Below are 20,111 nucleotides of genomic sequence, written 5' to 3' on the forward strand. Positions count from 1 at the left end.
ACAGTTTTCCACTTTGCCACAGTCCATTTTAAATGAGCCTTGGCCCAGAGAAGACGTCTGCGCTTCTGGATCATGTTTAGATACGGCTGCTTCTTTGAACTATAGAGTTTTAGCTGGCAACGGCGGATGGCACGGTGAATTGTGTTCACAGATAATGTTCTCTGGAAATATTCCTGAGCCCATTTTGTGATTTCCAATGCAGAAGCATGCCTGTATGTGATGCAGTGCCGTCTAAGGGCCCGAAGATCACAGGGACCCAGTATGGTTTTCCGGCCTTGACCCTTATGCACAGAGATTCTTCCAGATTCTCTGAATCTTTTGATGATATTATGCACTGTAGATGATGATATGTTCAAACTCTTTGCAATTTTACACTGTCGAACTCCTTTCTGATATTGTTCCACTATTTGTTGGGGCAGAATTAGGGGGATTGGTGATCCTCTTCCCATCTTTACTTCTGAGAGCCGCTGCCACTCCAAGATACTCTTTTTATACCCAGTCATGTTAATGACCTATTACCAATTGACTTAATGACTTGCAATTTGGTCCTCCAGCTGTTCCTTTTTTGTACCTTTAACTTTTCCAGCCTCTTATTGCCCCTATCCCAACTTTTTTGAGATGTGTTGCTGTCATGAAATTTCAAATGAGCCAATATTTGGCATGAAATTTCAAAATGTCTCACTTTTGACATTTGATATGTTGTCTATGTTCTATTGTGAATACAATATCAGTTTTTGAGATTTGTAAATTATTGCATTCCGTTTTTATTTACAATTTGTACTTTGTCCCAACTTTTTTGGAATCGGGGTTGTAAATCTGCATCAGGATTTCTGTAAAGTTGTTGGGATCATGTCTGTTATTAAATGTACTATACAAACAAAATTGAATTCAATCTCTTGACGGATTGAGATTTAGTGAAGACTTCGAACTCAATGGGTCTGTTTGGGGACCTCCAAGGGTCTGTGAAGCATCCAAACATCTATAAGTCTGAGGTTATAAATAACTATACACTGTGTAATGTCATGTTGGACCTAATGATAATTTATAATAAAAATGTGTTCAGTGAGTAGGGAAAATGTTCTATGGCTCCATTACATTTTAATAATGAGCCTAATATTTAAATGTGTGAATTGCATTGGTAAAATAATTGTGTATTGGAGCTGGCGGGTGGAATATACAGTACCAGTCTAAAGTTTGGACACACCTACTCATTTCGAGATTTTTCTCTATTTTGACTATGTAAAATCACAGTACAGTCATATTATTTAATTTACAGCTAACCCCCCACCCCCCTCCACACACATTTAAGTGTGCAGTACATTGTTAATGCCAAGTATTACAAGTTCATGATTATGCCCTATAATAGCAATATGAACAAACAGTTGTGATTGTGAATAAGATGTTGTGATTTTGTAAATAAAACATATCCGTTAAAGCTAGACTACCTTTCAGATTTTTTAAGTTTAGGTCATAAAAAGAATTTTCCCTGATACCCAATTATTTTTGTTTAGTAGACCGAAAGCTACTGCATTCAAATCACAGACTTCCAATTTTATTAGTTTTTTTTAAATGGAATAATTAATGAATTTAGGGCCACATGACCCTAAATTCTCTGCTATTTTTTTCTTGCTTCACCATGACGCAATACAAGATACTATGTAATGCATCACATGGTGGGTTTTCCTCGTTCGCGCAAGGCATTGTGAGATACAAATTTGAAACAGGAGAGAAAAATGGAGGACATGAGTGTGCGAATGAAATGTGAAAGACCGACTACAGCAACGGAAAGAGAGAAGAGATGTTATTTTGCAAAGGAAAGGAAATGCAGGGCCAGGCTAATAAATATCGAAGGTCAGCAAGCACCTCTGTGTAATCAGCTGTTTGTTTAGCAACAGGATGATGTAACTGTCAGTGTAACAGTCAAGGTAAACCTGTAGATGGCACTTTCTTTAAGTTATTTGATATAATACTTTATATTGACACTTCAGTGTGTGCTGAACACTGGATGCCAACTGCTGTAAAACCCAAAAGAAGAAGAAGAAAAAAAAGAAGGTAAACCTGCGCATGCGTACATGGACTTCCTCTGTCTGCTTGACTGCATGAAGCAAGCAATTTCATGCACATTATTTGCTAGGGAATCCCCTCAAATTAAATAACTTACCAGCCACAGAATGGCCTGTTGTGTTGTGTTTTGTTTTTTTGAGATTACATAAATAAACATATATCACAATGACCAAATTTCGGAGGGAACTAAATTTCAACAATTTTATGAAATCGAAAGGCCATCTAGCTTTAAGCATTAAGTAATTCAGTGGAAAGAATGAATAAAGATAAAGATGTACTTGTTTTACTTACATATAATAAAACGTGGTTCAATAAAAGATGTTTTTCATAACTCTTTAATTTATTGAGTGTTATCAGGTTTATTACACCTTTATTAAAACAGAAAATGCATCTAGATATAGTTTCTTGTAACATTTCTAACATAAAATGAGCCTACAGTTAGTTTTACAGCACTTTCTTTAAGTTATTTGATATAATACTTTATATTGACACTTCAATTTGTGCTGAATCTGGTGTTGTCTCTAACCTCAGTAGTTTTGATCAGTAGTTTAGGGGATGGAGAGCTGAACTGCTGGGAGCCATTCATTCCTTTGGAGCCTGGAATTAAAACGAGAAAAAAGAGACATACTTCTAATTGTGTTTTCATGCAAAAAAGAAAAAATCTATATTTGTACAATTTTCACCCTTTATCCCTCTTTTTTTAAAATTCCCTTTTTAGTTTTGCACTAAAGCTGCAAGGCTACTTGCTGTATGGGAAGCTTCTAGTTTCATGTTTAGCACCATGTGTTAAACACTCACCTCAAAATATCTTTAGTGATCTCAAACCAACTTGCTTATGAGGTTTCAGACTCTGTATGACATGACACTGTTATCTAAAAATATAAAAATGGACAAAAGGACATCACAAAGCTAAAAACACAGACACTAACCATCTTGAAGCAGCACATAGTCTGACATTGAATGTGTATTTTTTTTAAAGTACCGTATGTACATGTTCTAATCTTGTTACTATTTGTGTATAAGTCTTATTACTGAGCCAAACAATGTCTTTTGAGGTGAGTGTGTCTAAAGCTATAAATTTGTTTAACTCTAAACAGAAATCAACACTTCTACCTTCCATTTGTGAACATTTCAGTTTTGCCACATCTTCAATAGTCAAGTCCCGACATGATGTGCACTATTTGTATAAAGCTTGATACTCACTGTAATTTGGCATGGATTGAATGTTGACAACAGCCTGCTGTCCGATTCTTAAAAAAACAAAAAGGATACAATTACACTTTTAAACTTTTCAGGTGTGGTAATATTACCTGTGGCCATCTCTAACCTCAGACATGGTATGTTAGAAAGATCTCCATGTGCCATCTCAGGCCCTCACCTGTCCTCCTCGCCCTCCAGCAGCTTCCTATAAGTGGCAATCTCAATGTCTAGTGCCAGCTTGACATTCATGAGTTCCTGGTATTCCCGCAGCTGGCGTGCCATGTCCTGCTTGGCTCTCTGCAGTGCCTCCTCAAGGTCGTGGATGCGAGCTTTAGCATCCTTCACGGTCAGCTCACCACGCTCCTCTGCCTCAGCAATCTGGTTCTCCATGTTAGTGCGCTGGAAGCAAGAGTGTTATCCAGTTTGAATTTTTTTATGACATGCATAGAGAGATGAAACCAACTCACTCTTTGAACAAGTCTTACAGTGTTGGGCATTTTTAAAAGTCTGCAACTGCTAATGAGGTAGCACGTTGGTACAGTGTATAGCGTTGGCAACTTACAGCGCCAGGGTCCTTGGTTTGATCCTGAGCTGAGGTTACTGTCCATGTGAAGTTTCTGTGCAAGCTCACCTCATGTTTTCACCATGTTCTCCGGTTTCATCCCACCTCCCAAAACAGGTAGGTAGATTGGCTTTGCTAAATTGCCACTAGGTGTGAATGAGTGTGTTAACGTGTGTGTTCATGGTGTCCTAAGATTGACTGATGTATTCCTGCCTTGCACCCAGTGCTCCCAGGACTGATTTTGGTTCCTGTGTGACCCTGACCAGGATAAAGCTCTTGCTAAAGATGAATAAATTAAACCCCCCCCCCCCCCCCCCCCCCCCCCACACACACACACACACACACACACTTCTCGCTACAGGTTTGGGGAAAGCTAAAAAAAAAAAGTTATGTTCCATTGCTCATTCGTGACATTTACAGTACCAGTCAAAAGTTTGGACACCCCTACTCATTCATAGATTTTTCTGTATTTTGACTATTTTCAAAATTGTAGAACAATAGTGATGACATCAGAACTATGAAATAACATGTAAAGAATTATGTAATAAAAAGTGTTAAAAGCTATTGGCATTATCTTAACCAGCTTCATGAGGTAGTCACCTGGAATTCACACGTGTGCTTCGTCAAAAGTTAATTAGTGGAATTTCTTGTCTTAAGGTGTTTGAGATCAAACAGTAAATAGTAAATAATAAAAATACACTAAATAGCCCTATTTCACAACTGTAGTAATCCATATTATGTCAAGAACTGCTCAACTAAGTAAAGAGAAACGACATCCATCATTAGTTTAAGATATGAAGTGTCTTTTAATTAATAAAAATAAAGACCAGCCACTGAATTAGATGGTGTGTCCAAACCTTTGTCTGGTACTGTAAATACCCCTACCCTTACCTTGTTTGATGGACAGCCTACAAATAGAAAATAACCCAAAATTTATTTTAATGACCATAGTTTTGCATATACTGACTAATAAATTGCTTGATATAGCATTTCCCCAAAAATGGTTTCCATGGAAAGTAGAAATGCCCCTTCTTTTTGGATAAGCCATGGTATGTGTTTAACCAGACTTGGTTGAAGTCCCCTAAAATGGTTTCATCTTTTAAAAAAATAAAACCTTTTTGTAATGAAATTAAGTGTGAGGTTAACTGTTGAAGTGGACTTGTTTTAAAAGGCAGATGAAGACTGATGTGAGAATTCATGTAGTGACTTGAAAAGACTTATTCTTCAATGGAAGGTCCAAGACTTTCTGCTCTGGGAAAGTGTCATGTCATTGTGTTACGTGTTATTTACCTGGGCCTTGATGGACTCAATTTCACTTTGCAGACGGCTGATCATGCGGTTGAGCTCGGCAATCTCAGCCTTGGTGTTCCTCAGCTCATTCCCATACTGTGTGGCCTGGCTGGCCATTTGGTCATACTGGAGAAAGGACACAAACACATGTTGGATATCTTTTTAGGTTTTGTAGCAAAAACTGCATATTAAGTGGTGTAATGTAAGAAGGTATTTGTCCTATTGTGCAGTGTATAATTCTAGTAGAATTCACAGAAGATCTTCATACCTTAGACTTGTACCAGGCCTCAGCTTCTTCACGGCTCTTGGCTGCGATCTCCTCATATTGAACCTTGACCTCAGCCACAATCTGGTCCATGTTGAGGTTGCGGGAGTTGTCCATCTGCACTATGACAGAGGTGTCCTTGATGCTGGCCTGCATCTCACGCAACTCCTACATCAACAAGTAAAAAATGCATCAATAAGCACTGTTCTCACAACCTGCCTATGCTACATTACACTAAATTCTATATCTATGCACTTAAAAAATAAAATTGTTTATTTTTAAATTCAATTCAGTCCAATTCTGTTTTATTTGTATAGCTCTTTGTTACAAATCAGCTGGACAAAAATCTGGACATAGACTTATAACTGTAATTAGCAAGCCAGAGGTGCTGGTGTTACCTCATCGTAAATAGTCTTGAGGAAGTTGATCTCATCAGTCAGAGCACCCACTTTGTCTTCCAGATCAGCTTTCACCAGGTATGCAGAGTCTACGTCCTGAGAACAATTCATTAATAGATCTGTAGTATAATGGGCGGCACGGTGGTGTAGTGGTTAGCGCTGTCGCCTCACAGCAAGAAGGTCCTGGGTTCGAGCCCCGGGGCCGGCGAGGGCCTTTCTGTGCGGAGTTTGCATGTTCTCCCCGTGTCCGCGTGGGTTTCCTCCGGGTGCTCCGATTTCCCCCACAGTCCAAAGACATGCAGGTTAGGTTAACTGGTGACTCTAAATTGACCGTAGGTGTGAATGTGAGTGTGAATGGTTGTCTGTGTCTGTGTTAGCCCTGTGATGACCTGGCGACTTGTCCAGGGTGTACCCCGCCTTTCGCCCATAGTCAGCTGGGATAGGCTCCAGCTTGCCTGCGACCCTGTAGAAGGATAAAGCGGCTAGAGATAATGAGATGAGATGAGATCTGTAGTATATCTGTAGATGCAATATCTTCCTGTGGCCCAATATTGGTTTTGTAAGGCTGCTGGGCCATAGAAGGTTCACGCTGCATGCTGCACGCTACACGTTCACGTGAAGAACCGGACCCTGGGCCATTAAACTTCATGCTTGGATGTTCACGTGTTGCGTCTGTTCTACTTTGACCGAGTAACCAACAATATGGACTCTTCGGATGACGACGATTGCCTCATTCTGCTTTTACTGAGACAGAGGAAGAGAAAAAGGAACAGAATTTGGAGCCGAGAACACTTCCTTCTGAGAGAAACCCGTGGTGAATTTCACCGAACATTCTATAATCTGCTTGACAATCCCGATGAAGAACTATTTTTCAATTATACCATTCAATTATATTTTTTCTGAAGTTTTCCCCTGAAAGCATAGAGTTATCTCCCTAGACCCGTTCTGATTGGCTGGCGCGGCGGTGACCGCATGCATTGACTGGAATTTCCATCTTCACGCCTAGAAAAAAGTGTGCATGTTCATTTCACGCTTCACGCGTGAAGTGTGCAGCGTGCAACGTGAACGCCGTTCTATGGCCCAGAGCAAGTCATGCTACGTTTGTCCACTTTTCTTTACACGCGTGTAGCGTGCAGCGTGCAGCGTGAACCTTCTATGGCCCAGCAGCCTTAGAGTCTGAATGTTTTGAACTCTGGCCACCCACTGGACAGTTGTAGTACTGCGGGTGTATTGACAATGTGTTTGTTTTTGATGTTCCATGTGCCCTTTGTTTTGGTCTCCTGCCACGCCCCCCTCGTGTCTCACCTTTGTCACCTGACTCAATCACCATTGTAATCAGGGTCAGCTGTTTCCACTTCAATTCTGTGTGCTGGACTGCTACTTAAGCTCTGTCATTTCTCTGCTCTGTCTCTGATCACCTGAACTTGACTCTGATGTTTGTATACCTGTTTTGCCTGTGAAGATTACCCTGTTTGTCTGTGAGTAACCAGTGGCATCTGGAATTCTGCCTGGAACCTTTGAGTTTTTGTTCTTTTGAATTTTTGTGGACTGCCTCAATGACTTTTTGAATCTGAAATTACTACTCCTAACCTCTGTGCTTTGCTGGATTTTTTTTGTTGGATTTTGTGAACTGACAGTACTTTGAACACGAAGCCCACAGTTATCTTCAGTGCCTTTTTGTTTTTGGGTGTGTCGAGGATGGCATTAAAACAATCTTTTCACCTGCCCTGACCTCTTGTGACTGTGTTAAAAGAATAAACCTGCCAAACTGATCTGCATTTGGGTCTCTGTCTCTGAAACCTTACAGGTTTAATATTAACTGTTTTATTAAATACAGTGGTTCCTAATACAGATGTATTCTTTTGCTCCTCCAGCACACCTCTACTACCAATGTTTCAACCTTTATCCAATTGCAGGTCTTCATTTCAGCAAAACCATACCTGATACAACTTGCCAATCATTGGAAACCTATACCAATTGATTAGGCAAGAGAGATTGTTCTGCCTGGTTGAGATGAAAATCTGTAACTATACAATGCAAATTTATTAATTCTCCCACAGGGATGTTCAGAATTAATTTACAATTATAAATTAGCCTAACCTACATGTCTTTGGACTGGGGGGAACCGGAGCACCTGGAGGAAACCCATGCAGACGCTGGGAGAACATGCAAACTCCACACAGAAAGGCCCTTGTCAGCCACTGGGCTCAGACCAAGACCGGTCTCAAGTACTACAACACTACCATGAGGGCTGTTCTGATAAAAAGCATCATTTATCACATCTTAAACATTTCAAGTCTGGGTGTAGTGTCTGGAAGACCAAATCTGCATACATTTCCCACTATATTTTGAGGTATGAAAATTAAAAACCCATGCAATTATTACTTAAATACTAAATTGTGATTTATTGGTTTTGAGGAAGGGGATAATTAAAGGTACTTACTGGTTGTACATCTTGCATGGTAAAAGCTAGAGTGTTGGCTGTTGTACAAGGCTAGTGATACTAATGACGCAACATTATCCCTTACGTACTTGTGTTACAGCATTTGAGGGACAAGGGACTAGTTCAGCAACTTCTCTCAAACTACTCTCAATTACAGCCACATTTACAGCTAACAAAAAATGCAATTACTATGCTAGTTTTGAAATGACAGTCTTAAAAATGCTCTTTGCATTAGTAATATGTCACTTGCATTGGAAACTAAAAATTTGAACGTGTGTTTTGACTTTTTATCTAAATGTAACTTAATCTTTTTGACACGAGCCATTACAGATATTAGCGATTGTAACCTGTAATCCGAGAAATGTGACGTGTGTCCTTGTCATGCAGTGTTGAATTGCATTTTGGATCGGATTTCGAGCATGCACCAGAGGCACTGTGTTCGTTTGGCATCCCTTGGATATGTCATTCTAACCCCACCTGGAGGTTTTGTTTGAAAATATAGTATTCATGGGTTTAGTTTTACAAATTTATCTATTGAAAGTTGGGACACTTTTACTTTGCCTCTTTTGTTGACTCCTTAGGTTAAAGCAGGCTGGATCAGGCTGTAGAATTTATTCTTGTCCCTTGATGCCTAATTTACCCAGTGGCCCATTGTAGTGGAATCAGACTTAAAGGAACAGTCCACCGTACTTCCATAATGAAATATGCTCTTATCTGAATTGAGACGAGCTGCTCCGTACCTCTCCGAGCTTTGCGCGACCTCCCAGTCAGTCAGATGCGCTGTCACTCCTGTTAGCAATGTAGCTAGGCTCAGCATGGCCAATGGTATTTTTTGGGGGGCTGTAGTTAGATGCGACCAAACTCTTCCACGTTTTTCCTGTTTACATAGGTTTATATGACCAGTGATATGAAAAGTTCAGTTACACAAATTGAAACGTAGCGATTTTCTATGCTATGGAAAGTCCGCACTATAATGACAGGCGTACTAACACCTTCTGCGCGCTTCGGCAGCACATTGATACGGAGCTCAGATATCAATGCGCTGCCGAAGCGCGCAGAAGGTGTTAGTACGCCCAGGGGCGCCGCTGGGGGGGGGGAAGTTAGGACGATTCTAAGGGCCTGGCACTGACAGGGGGGTCTGTGACGTATATTAATATTATTTTAATAGTATTGCCTTGTGTAAGTTTTTGAAATAAAATATTTCATTTCATCTGTTAAAATATGCAAATTATACATGGTTATGATTTGCTATAACATTTTTCTTGAATTATTTATGATATTGTCATTTCACCCCTCCACCCTTTTTACTAATGGTACAGTCTGATTCTGGGAGCGGGACACGTGAAATGTGTAGCTCCGTGTATGCACAGAGCTGTTAGCGCAGCTTAGAGCAGCTGTCGGATTTTCTATGTGCGCAACAGAGGTGTACATTCTAGAAGTTGCTAAGCAGGAGCAGGTGTGATAAATTTATGAAGTCCGGATATCACACTGTGTGTGAAAAAAAATCACCTTTTTTCATAGGTATCTTTATTGTATAATTAAATCTAGATGTTTTGCCATTGTTCATGTGTGGATTTGTTGATATTAAGTATTTAACTTTAATAATTTGCACATTAGCTGTGGTGTGAATGTGAGTGTGAATGGTTGTCTGTGTCTATGTGTCAGCCCTGTGATGACCTGGCGACTTGTCCAGGGTGTACCCCGCCTTTTGCCCGTAGTCAGCTGGGATAGGCTCCAGCTTGCCTGCGACCCTGTAGAAGGATAAAGCGGCTAGAGATAATGAGATGAGATGAGACATTAGCTGTGGTCATAGATATCATTGCTATTGTTCATGTGTGGATTTATTGATACTGTTGCTAAGTATTTAACTTGAATATTTGAACATTTGCTGTTTTCTAATAAATGTGTGATGCCTAAAAGAAACCAAAAACACTTAGTGGATTTCTTGCAGTCCACTATGTAATTGTATCAAAAAACTAGTGTAGTTATTCATCAAGGCATACATTTGATCACATACAATAAGTCAATAAATGGAGGAAACAAAGGAATACATTTTGTAATCCTGATTATTGATGATGTTTGCTGGAGGGCTCTGGAGTATCCATAATGTGCATACAGAATGTTATAAATCCATACTGATACAGTGATGCATGCAATTTCTCTCAACACAAACATTTGGATTGAATGAACTCCATAGGTTACTGAGTGGCCTAATAATAGTTGCTCATAAAAGAAAATATATATATATCTTCCTTATATATCATGGAATTTTCATTTTAAGGCAACAGTCTATTCAGTCTAATTCTGACAGTTCTGCATTTAAAATGTTCATATACCAAATAATTGTATCACCTAAACTTGCTAGGTAGCTGATCACATGCATAGTAAAGTAGAAGTGCCAGCCAAAAACAGACTTCAAATTCAGTTGCTTGAGCTTGAAAATTTTACCGAGGGGGCCTAAATTGTAATCTTTCATAGGGCCCAAGATTTCTAGCGGCGCCCCTGAGTACGCCTGTCATTATAGTGCGGACTTTCCATAGCATAGAAAATCGCCACGTTTCAATTTGTGTAACTGAACTTTTTTCATATCACTGGTCATATAAACCTATGTAAACAGGAAAAACGTGGAAGAGTTTGGTCGCATCTAACTACAGCCCCAAAAAATACCATTGGCCATGCTGAGCCTAGCTACATTGCTAACAGGAGTAACAGCGCGTCTGACTGCCTGGGAGGTCGCGCAAAGCTCGGAGAGGTACGGAGCAGCTCGTCTCAATTCAGATAAAAGCATATTTCATTATGAAAGTATGGTGGACTGTTCCTTTAATGTGTACAAAAGCCTCTATTGTCCTAATGTATTCCCCGAGAAGGTGCTAGTGGAATCAAACCTTTTTCAGAATCACAAAGTCATTTTCTAGGTTGTTTCTCTTGTTGATCTCGTCCTCGTACCTGAGTCAAAGCCAACAGAAATGAAAGTGATTTACTGTAGATACAGAGCTAGACTGTTATGCAAGACACAACAGAAATAGAACTATATATATAAAATTTATTTTTTTTGCATAGACTATTAGGATAACTTTCATGTTTAAAAGAATCTTAATATAATTCAGATCTGGGAGTAGTATTTCAAAAACTCAACCTCAAACCTAATATTCTGACATTTATAGATCTTGTTAGTTTTTTTTGAGAGCCATACTTGTGCTTGAAGTCTTCCACCAGCCCCTGCATGTTTCTGAGTTCTCCATCCAGCTTGATTTTGTCATTGTTGACCACATCAAGCTGCCTACGCAGGTTGGCCATATAGGCCTCAAACATGGGCTCAATGTTAGATCTGCCAGGAGTCTGACTCTGCAAAACTTCCCACTTGGTTTCCAGGATCTTGTTCTGCTGCTCCAGGAACCTCACCTGTAGATGGAAAGAAATACCAAAGAAGATATGGTGAAACCCTTTGGGAATCAACTCTAGGTTCATATTTTGTTTTTGGAAGGAATCCAAAAATAATTTTAAAAAAACACCCCACAGTTCTTCATACTATTTTACTCCATGCAGCTGAAACAAAACAACTCATTGTTTCCCCTGAGGTCTGTTATTATCAGTAGCATCTTATAGCCTTATTGAAAGACAAAGTCCAGTGTGGTGCCAAATAGATCAAAGATGTATGTATTCCCAACTCTGGTTACATTTTGTGTAAGTCATTCGATGTAGGTGGTGAAGGCTTTAAAATGAAATACATATGTTTATTTTATTATCACACTAATAGCCTTGTAATTTACTCTTCATCAACGTGTGATTCTCATCTCATTATCTCTAGCCACTTTGTCTGCTGTTCCTAAAGAAGCTTGATTCTGTGGAATTTTTGGTTTTAAAGGGATAAATAAAAGTCCTTTGGTGCATTGGTCCATTACACATATTAAAAACCTAGACTGGTTTAATTTATGGCTGTTGTGACAAGCTAATGACACTAATGGAGCAACATTATCCCTCAGTTACTCAGGAGGCAGTGCTACATGGACAAGGCATGCACATAGCTCAACCACCTCTCTTCAAACCTAATCTCATTCTTTTTTGAACACTGATCTGAAGCCAGTACTTAGAGACCCCTTTTGGCCCTAACTAGTATCAGTAAAAGTCTCAGTTTCAGTCCAGGGGGCCCCTGGGATTGGGTTGCCATTGTCCTCAAGCACACAAAGGTTCTCTTCATACTCTCAGGGATAGTGGTGTCTTAGGTGACTCAGCCAAGCCTGACCTGTTTTCTTTTTTATCAGGTTACAGTCCAGCTTTAGAGAAAAGGGTTGTGGTGCTAAAGATCAACTATCGTTTTCATGTGCTTTCCAGTAGTGTCAAGCAAATCGCTCTTGTCTGAGAACATTTGGGCTTCTTAGATGTCCAGGACTAAGTATCCTTTTAAAAAGGAATGGGGTCAACAATTTCACTCCAACTTTGGTGTCACAGTCCTGAAGTACAATACCACTTTTGTGAAGCAGCCTTTTAAACTGTGTGTTGCTTTTGGTAGAAATGTTGCCGATAAAAAGCAAAGAAAGGTATTCTCCACCTTGTAGACATTACCATGTAGACTTTAATTTCATGTCTGAAACTACTATAATGACACATTTTACTCTCTTTAATCAATAACCCAAGTCTTACCTTGTCGATGAAGGAGGCAAAGCGGTTGTTTAGAGATTTCATCTGCTCCTTTTCCTGAGTGCGCACCATCTGGATGTTGGGATCGATCTCCAGGTTGAGGGGGGCTAGCAGGCTTTTGTTGATAGAGATGCTGGCTATGGGGGCACCCAAGTAGGTGCTGCTGGTGCTGAAGCCAGGTGACAAAGCTCCAAGGGACATTGTGCTAAACCCAGTGTTGTAGCCACTATAGCCACCAAGCTTCCCACTGCTCCTTACAGAACTGCTTGAACTGATCCTCTTGCTTCTCAGACTCATGGTGAAGAAATAATGGACAAATAGAACCAAGCTAAGGATGCTATGGGAGATGCTTTGGAAGTGCAACAAGCTTGACTTGAGCAGGCCTTTTAAACCCTAGGATTTGGGTGGAGTGACGGAGATGGTGTAAAACCTGTTTCAGTGGATGCGCATGCGCACATGAATGTGCTTGGACAGTCTTGCTCTCTCTGGGTTTCCTGTTGCTGGAACAGGGAGCGCACACACTCGCCCACATACTTTACATACACCCACTCTTAATCCTGCACTCACTCACTCTCTCTTTGTCTCAGCTCTAATATAAGTATTATACTGTATAACGTAATTTGAAAATAATACAAAGGAACACACATCTCAAATCTCAACCTGATGTATAGTAAGATATGCAAATCTTACTATAGTAAGATAGTTTTGCATATACATCATCCTTTTCATATCTTATTTGATGAACAAGAATATTAAGGAATCATTGTTGCAAATCCAAAATGGGAATGCGACTAGGATAGCAGTCTAATGGCAAGATAATTACGAGACTGGTGTACCTAATTAAGCTGGCGACAATTTGTATTATAATAAGAAAGTCTAAAATTTGAATAAACAACCAGCTAACTGATCAGTGGGTTAGAACAGTCTTACTTTCTAATGACGGCAAACAAATGCTTGACAGTAACTTAAAGGAGATGCACAGAATCATGGCCTCACTTTTTGTTTATAAATGCCTTGAGACCTCAAGAATGGCATAGGAATAGTTTTAAGCATTAACAATAAATCTAATATAGTAATTTTTACGATTAAAATTATTCATATAGGTAGCGGTCTGAGTGAATAACTTTGACATCTGGGACGTCACAGCAGGAAGGCTATCGGTCTCATCGTCATTTTTGCTATACTAAAACACAGATGCAACTTTGATCCTCCCTTGAGCTAATTTATTGCCATGCCACATAGATGTGTTGCTGGCGGGTGCAGCAACATGACAGAAGGTGTATTTACGTTGCATTCATGGCCCAAGAATGTTCAAACTGCAAAGATTTGGGCGTGATTTGTGAGAAATTCATGGGCACGTTTTACTGATGACTCGTACGAAACCTCTGATCTGTTGAGGAGCGTTGGCTATAAGCCCGTATTGAAAGAGGGTGTAGTACCAACAATTAAAGGAAAAGAAAACTACAAGAATAGGAAAGTAAGTTCAGTTGCACCAGTTCTCCCGGAGTGTGAGCTGAGCAGTAATGGCGGAGTACTCAGTATGGAGAAAATGGAGAATGAGTGGACCAGTCATCAGATTTCTCCGCTGGATATGCTCCCCTGGAAATATTCCTGAGCCCATTTTGTGATTTCCAATACAGAAGCATGCCTGTATGTGATGCAGTGCCGTCTAAGGGCCCGAAGATCACGGGCACCCAGTATGGTTTTCCGGCCTTGACCCTTATGCACAGAGATTCTTCCAGATTCTCTGAATCTTTTGATGATATTATGCACTGTAGATGATGATATGTTCAAACTCTTTGCAATTTTACACTGTTGAACTCCTTTCTGATATTGTTCCACTATTTGTCGGGGCAGAATTAGGGGGATTGGTGATCCTCTTCCCATCTTTACTTCTGAGAGCCGCTGCCACTCCAAGATGCTCTTTTTATACCCAGTCATGTTAATGACCTATTGCCAATTGACCTAATGACTTGCAATTTGGTCCTCCAGCTGTTCCTTTTTTGTACCTTTAACTTTTCCAGCCTCTTATTGCCCCGTCCCAACTTTTTTGAGATGTGTTGCTGTCATGAAATTTCAAAATGTCTCACTTTTGACATTTGATATGTTGTCTATGTTCTATTGTGAATACAATATCAGTTTTTGAGATTTGTAAATTATTGCATTCCGTTTTTATTTACAATTTGTACTTTGTCCCAACTTTTTTGGAATTGGGGTTATACTAAAATATAGCAAAATCATATTTAAAAGGATGAAAATAAGTACAGAATTAATATGAACCACAGCAGGGGTTATCTGGGATCTTTTGTATGAATATAATTTAGCTATATAAGTATTATGCACATTAGGCTAATATGAACTATTTGTCACATTTGTTGGTTACACAGAATGCAATTACAGCAGGGATTTTTTTTTTAGTTCGCTATGTACATACAAATATGCTGTTTGTAGAGTAAGTGTAATGTGTGCTTGTTGTCTGTGTATTTCTGCATGAAACACAGTCTGCCACAGTTCATGGAATCCATCCATCCATTATCCATAACCACTTATCCTGTGCAGGGTCACAGGCAAGCTGGAGCCTATCCCAGCTGACTATGGGCAAGAGGCAGGGTTCACCTTGGACAAGTCTCCAGATCATCGCAGGGATGACACATAGAGACAGGGGCACCATGGGGGGGGGGGGGGGGGGGGAGTTAGGATGATTCTCAGGGCCCAGCATTGACAAGGGGCCCTCAGAGGACAATATTATTATTATTACCATGTGTGAGTTAATTTGATAAAAATATTTTAAATAATTTTGTCTCTTAAAATGAGCAAATCCAACAACCTTCTGGTTTAATTTTCCGCAAACTTATTAGAATAGATTGTCTATATTTCACCCCATCCCTATTCATTACATAGTATAGTCTTGTGTAGGTGGAGCCAGAGTGCAACACTGTTAGCTTTGTTGCTTTCCAATCCAGCACTAAGATTAGCTGCGTACGGTAGAAGCAGAATTGATGGTAAATTGACACCACCAAGAAGAAGTTGGGCTGCCAGAAACGTAAAGAGAAGCAGCAGAAAGCTGAGAGAGAGAGAGAGAGAGAGAGAGAGAGAGAGAGAGAAAAAGGGCCAATAGTGAGTCACCCAGTATTTTTTCCAAAGAAAGGTAGCCTATACATTTATTAACCTTTGGTGGCTATTAGAAGAAGAACAACAACAACTTTATTCATCATACACTTGTGAAATTCCTTTCTGCATTTAAGCCATCTGAAGCAGTGAACACATGAGCAATGAGCACATACCCAGAGCAGTGGGCAGCCATGCTAACAGCACCCAGGGAGCAGTTGGGAGTTAGGTGCTTCACTCAAGGGCACCTCAGCCCAAGGCTGTCCCATTTTAACCTAACCGCATGTCTTTGAACTGTGGGGGAAACCGGAGCACCCGGAGGAAACCCATGCAGACACGGGGAAAACATGCAAACTCCACACAGAATGGCCCCCACCGGCCACTGGGGTCGAACCCAGAACCTTCTTTCTGTGAGGCGACCGTGCTAACCACTTACACCACTATGCCGCCCTAACATGCTAACATTAATCATACAGAAGATTATTATTGTGCCTTAACCACTACTTGGATGATCAAGCTCACAACTTAATTTACAATGCAGTGTCGTTTTACTTAAATATTTCATAAGTTACCTTTACTGCCACTGAAAATGAGATGAGTAATGAGTGTAATTTTGGTCTGCAAAGAGTTCAGTGAATTTAAGTCCACTATACAGCTAGTGCACCAGCTAGGTTAAGATGCATGCTAATAACTAGCTTGTTCACTCATGAGGTCTGCCCTCAACATGCACAGATTCAGCCTCAGGATTAGGAAACCTTGCCTCAACCCCTCTCCCAGCTGAAACAGGAGGTGAGCAGTATTTTGTTGATAATGTATTTACAGAGCAATCTGTGAATAAAGGGCTTTGGGGTTCAGGCTCATGCAGACCAATTTTTAGTATTTATGTTACATTAAACATGTGAGCAGCTAGCTTTCGCAAGCAATTAAAATTTTAGCTGATAACGTTCATATAGACATTCCAATAATAAAATGGACAACTGGCATATGAAATGGACAAAAACTGGCTAAAAGGATTGTTACATAGCTTGACTTAGGATGTCAAGGGAATAATGCCATTACCACTTTTAAGATCACCTTTTTAAGATATATGTTTCCCTTTTTGATCAACTAATGTCACTAATCAAGCATGCAGCTCATTCCATCCATGTGTAATACATATACATAGTTTTCACAACACACTGTATTAGTACGATTATATGACAGATTCTGACTTAAGCACAACAAAGCCCATAAGTGACTTTAAAACTGTATGTAGAGTATGTACAGTTTTTATTTAACCTCTTTGTATGTTTAGATGTTCTGCCCACACCATTTTTTAAATGTTTATTTATTATTATTATTATTATTATTATCATCATCCATCCATTATCTGTAGCCGCTTATCCTGTTCTACAGGGTCGCAGGCAAGCTGGAGCCTATCCCAGCTGACTATGGATGAGAGGCGGGGTACACCCTGGACAAGTCACCAGGTTATTGCAGGGCTGACACATACAGACACACAACCATTCACACTCGGTCAATTTAGAGCCACCAATTAGCCTAACCTGCATGTCTTTGAACTGTGGGGGAAACCGGAGCACCCGGAGGAAACCCACGCAGACACGGGGAGAACATGCAAACTCCACACAGAAAAGCCCTCTCCAGCTGCTGGGCTCGAACCCAGGACCTTCTTGCTGTGAGGCGACAGTGCTAACCACTACACCACCGTGCTGCTGCTATTATTATTATTATTATTATTATTATTTATTTACTTTTAATTTGTTACGTGTTTATTTATTGCATCTAAGGTGGAAGCCATTGTTCACATTTATATTTCTTGTTATTGTTCAAGTCTTTATTTAATAAGCTAATGGATGTTGAGTTTTTCTCACTGGATTGCTGATTACTGTATTTACTGTGTTTTCTATTAAATTGGCACAGCCAAAAATAGAAGAAAAAAAAACCACTCAGTGGATTTCTTGCAGAGCACCATGTAATCATCTTCTATCAATTAAATAGTTATTCATCAACCTAGAAATTTAATTGCATATAATGACTCAGTACAGGGCGGCACGGTGGTGTAGTGGTTAGCGCTGTCGCCTCATAGCAAGAAGGTCCTGGGTTCGAGCCCCAGGGCCGGCGAGGGCCTTTCTGTGTGGAGTTTGCATGTTCTCCCCGTGTCCGCGTGGGTTTCCTCCGGGTGCTCCGGTTTCCCCCACAGTCCAAAGACATGCAGGTTAGGTTAACTGGTGACTCTAAATTGACCGTAGGTGTGAGTGTGAATGGTTGTCTGTGTCTATGTGTCAGCCCTGTGATGACCTGGCGACTTGTCCAGGGTGTACCCCGCCTTTCGCCCGTAGTCAGCTGGGATAGGCTCCAGCTTGCCTGCGACCCTGTAGAACAGGATAAAGCGGCTAGAGATAATGAGATGAGATGAGACTCAGTACATGAAGGAGACATAAGTATGAATTTTTGCAACAGCAAGGCCAGCCTACATTAAGTTTATACTTATCTACTAGGTTATCTACTGGCTACAGCCTGGGTAGGTCGCTAACTAAATACTGCCACCTAGTGGCGAAAAGTAATATCAGGATATAAACGAGGTCTGTGTCTTCTGTGATCAACTCAGTAGAAGTGTTCAGATCCAGTGGGTCATTATTGGTGTTTGACAAACTCAGACTTTTGAATTGATGTGGGGTTTTTTTGTTAGAAAATTACATTAATAACACTTCCTCTGAATAAACCAAGTTTTTTTTTGTTTGTGAGTTTTTTTTTTTTGGGGGGGGGGGCAATATTATATAATCAGAGGGTCCAAAATGTCTAGCGGTGCCCCTGTGTGCGTGAGCAAGCAAATGAGAATAGTGAAGCGGAAAAGCAAGCAAAAAGTAACAATAAAAAGTCTCTGTTAACATCATTTCCTGCCTATCCATGCTTCAGTATTCCACCCACGTCAGGGACATACTACAGCCTCCTTGTCATATTTATATGCATCCGATTTGAGTCTTCTAGCAAATCCAAAAAATAAAAAATAAAAAACATAACCCTACCTCATCCTGTAGTATACCTACTTTAGTATAGGTAGCACTATAACTCATCTCATCTCATTATCTCTAGCCACTTTATCCTGTTCTACAGGGTCGCAGGCAAGCTGGAGCCTATCCCAGCTGACTACGGGCGAAAGGCAGGGTTCACCCTGGACAAGTCGCCAGGTCATCACAGGGCTGACACATATTAGACACAGACAACTATTCACACTCACATTCACACCTATGGTCAATTTAGAGTCACCAGTTAACCTAACCTGCATGTCTTTGGACTGTGGGGGAAACTGGAACACCCGGAGGAAACCCACGCGGACACGGGGAGAACATGCAAACTCCACACAGAAAGGCCCTCGCTGGCCACGGGGTTCGAACCCGGACCTTCTTGCTATGAGGCGACAGCGCTAACCACTACGCCACCGTGCCGCCCGGCACTATAACTATGAATCATAATTGCCACATTGGTGCAATCAGGACTGGGCTATTAGTAATGTTGCATGATTTAAGGCCAATCAAATCAAGCATCACCATGTTATATCCACTTCCTTTTTTGGTATCTCATGAAAATCATTTTCTCTCCATTATGTCCTCATTTGTGTTATCCACTATTCCTTCACTATTTGTCATCACATATGTTTGATGTTTATTCCAACTAAGTTTGAAGGAAATACAATTAACTCTGTCGCAGGATTTCAAAAGAGATTGTTAAAAATATATGAAAAATGTAGCAAATCCAAAATCACCAACTTTCTGTTGGGTGGAGGCATTCAAATCAATATTAAAAATTTCAGAAATTATGACACTCATGCTCATGCACAATTTAATCAATGTCAAAACAACTGTGTCCTGACCATGAAGACCCTTGCATCCAGTTTATTGTTGCATCTCAACCAAATCAATTGCCTGCCATTATGTGTTCGTTTGAGGTATCAACTATTCCTTCACAATTTATCATCATATATGTCTGGAGTTTATGCCAACTAACTTTTAAGCAAATCTGATGAATTCTGGAGACAAATTTAAAAAACACATAAAAATTATGAAGAAAAGTAAAAAATTAAAAATGGCTGAGTTCCTGCTGGGTGGAGGCAATACAAGCCAATGAGAAATATGTCTGAGATGC

General features: G+C 40.2%; 1 protein-coding gene across 2 annotated transcripts; it reads right to left on the reverse strand.

Moving 5' to 3' along the window:
• Nucleotides 1-2,457: 2,457 nt before the first annotated feature.
• si:dkey-222f2.1 (intermediate filament protein ON3) lies at nucleotides 2,458-13,231 on the reverse strand. Of its 2 annotated transcripts, XM_060911021.1 has the most exons (10): nucleotides 12,864-13,231; nucleotides 11,416-11,624; nucleotides 11,108-11,168; nucleotides 5,780-5,875; nucleotides 5,385-5,549; nucleotides 5,117-5,242; nucleotides 3,443-3,663; nucleotides 3,268-3,314; nucleotides 2,863-2,936; nucleotides 2,578-2,661 (listed from the first exon to the last, which is right to left on the reverse strand). In XM_060911021.1, exons 1-9 carry the CDS (start codon nucleotides 13,155-13,157, stop codon nucleotides 2,908-2,910), a joined length of 1,248 nt encoding a protein of 415 aa, XP_060767004.1. In that variant the 5' UTR covers nucleotides 13,158-13,231; the 3' UTR covers nucleotides 2,578-2,661; nucleotides 2,863-2,907. The 2 variants fall into 2 exon arrangements, with proteins under 2 accessions (XP_060767003.1, XP_060767004.1); XM_060911020.1 differs by lacking the exon at nucleotides 2,863-2,936 and having other exon boundaries at nucleotides 2,458-2,661.
• Between the last annotated feature and the right edge of the window lie 6,880 nt (nucleotides 13,232-20,111).

This window comes from Neoarius graeffei, chromosome 26 (assembly GCF_027579695.1).
Source record: "Neoarius graeffei isolate fNeoGra1 chromosome 26, fNeoGra1.pri, whole genome shotgun sequence".
In the NCBI taxonomy this organism is placed as follows: Eukaryota; Metazoa; Chordata; class Actinopteri; order Siluriformes; family Ariidae; genus Neoarius; species Neoarius graeffei.

What these genes read in the sequence shown, in the direction of transcription:
- si:dkey-222f2.1 (XM_060911020.1), bottom strand. Translation starts at nt 13,157, where the DNA reads ATGAGTCTGAGAAGCAAGAGGATCAGTTCAAGCAGTTCTGTAAGGAGC. An exon ending in TTGAGTCCATCAAGGCCCAG is followed by an intron (nt 3,664 to 5,116) that starts GTAAATAACACG and finishes TCTTGCTTCCAG; the next exon opens with CGCACTAACATGGAGAACCA. An exon ending in CTGGAGGGCGAGGAGGACAG is followed by an intron (nt 3,315 to 3,442) that starts GTGAGGGCCTGA and finishes TGTTTTTTTAAG; the next exon opens with AATCGGACAGCAGGCTGTTG.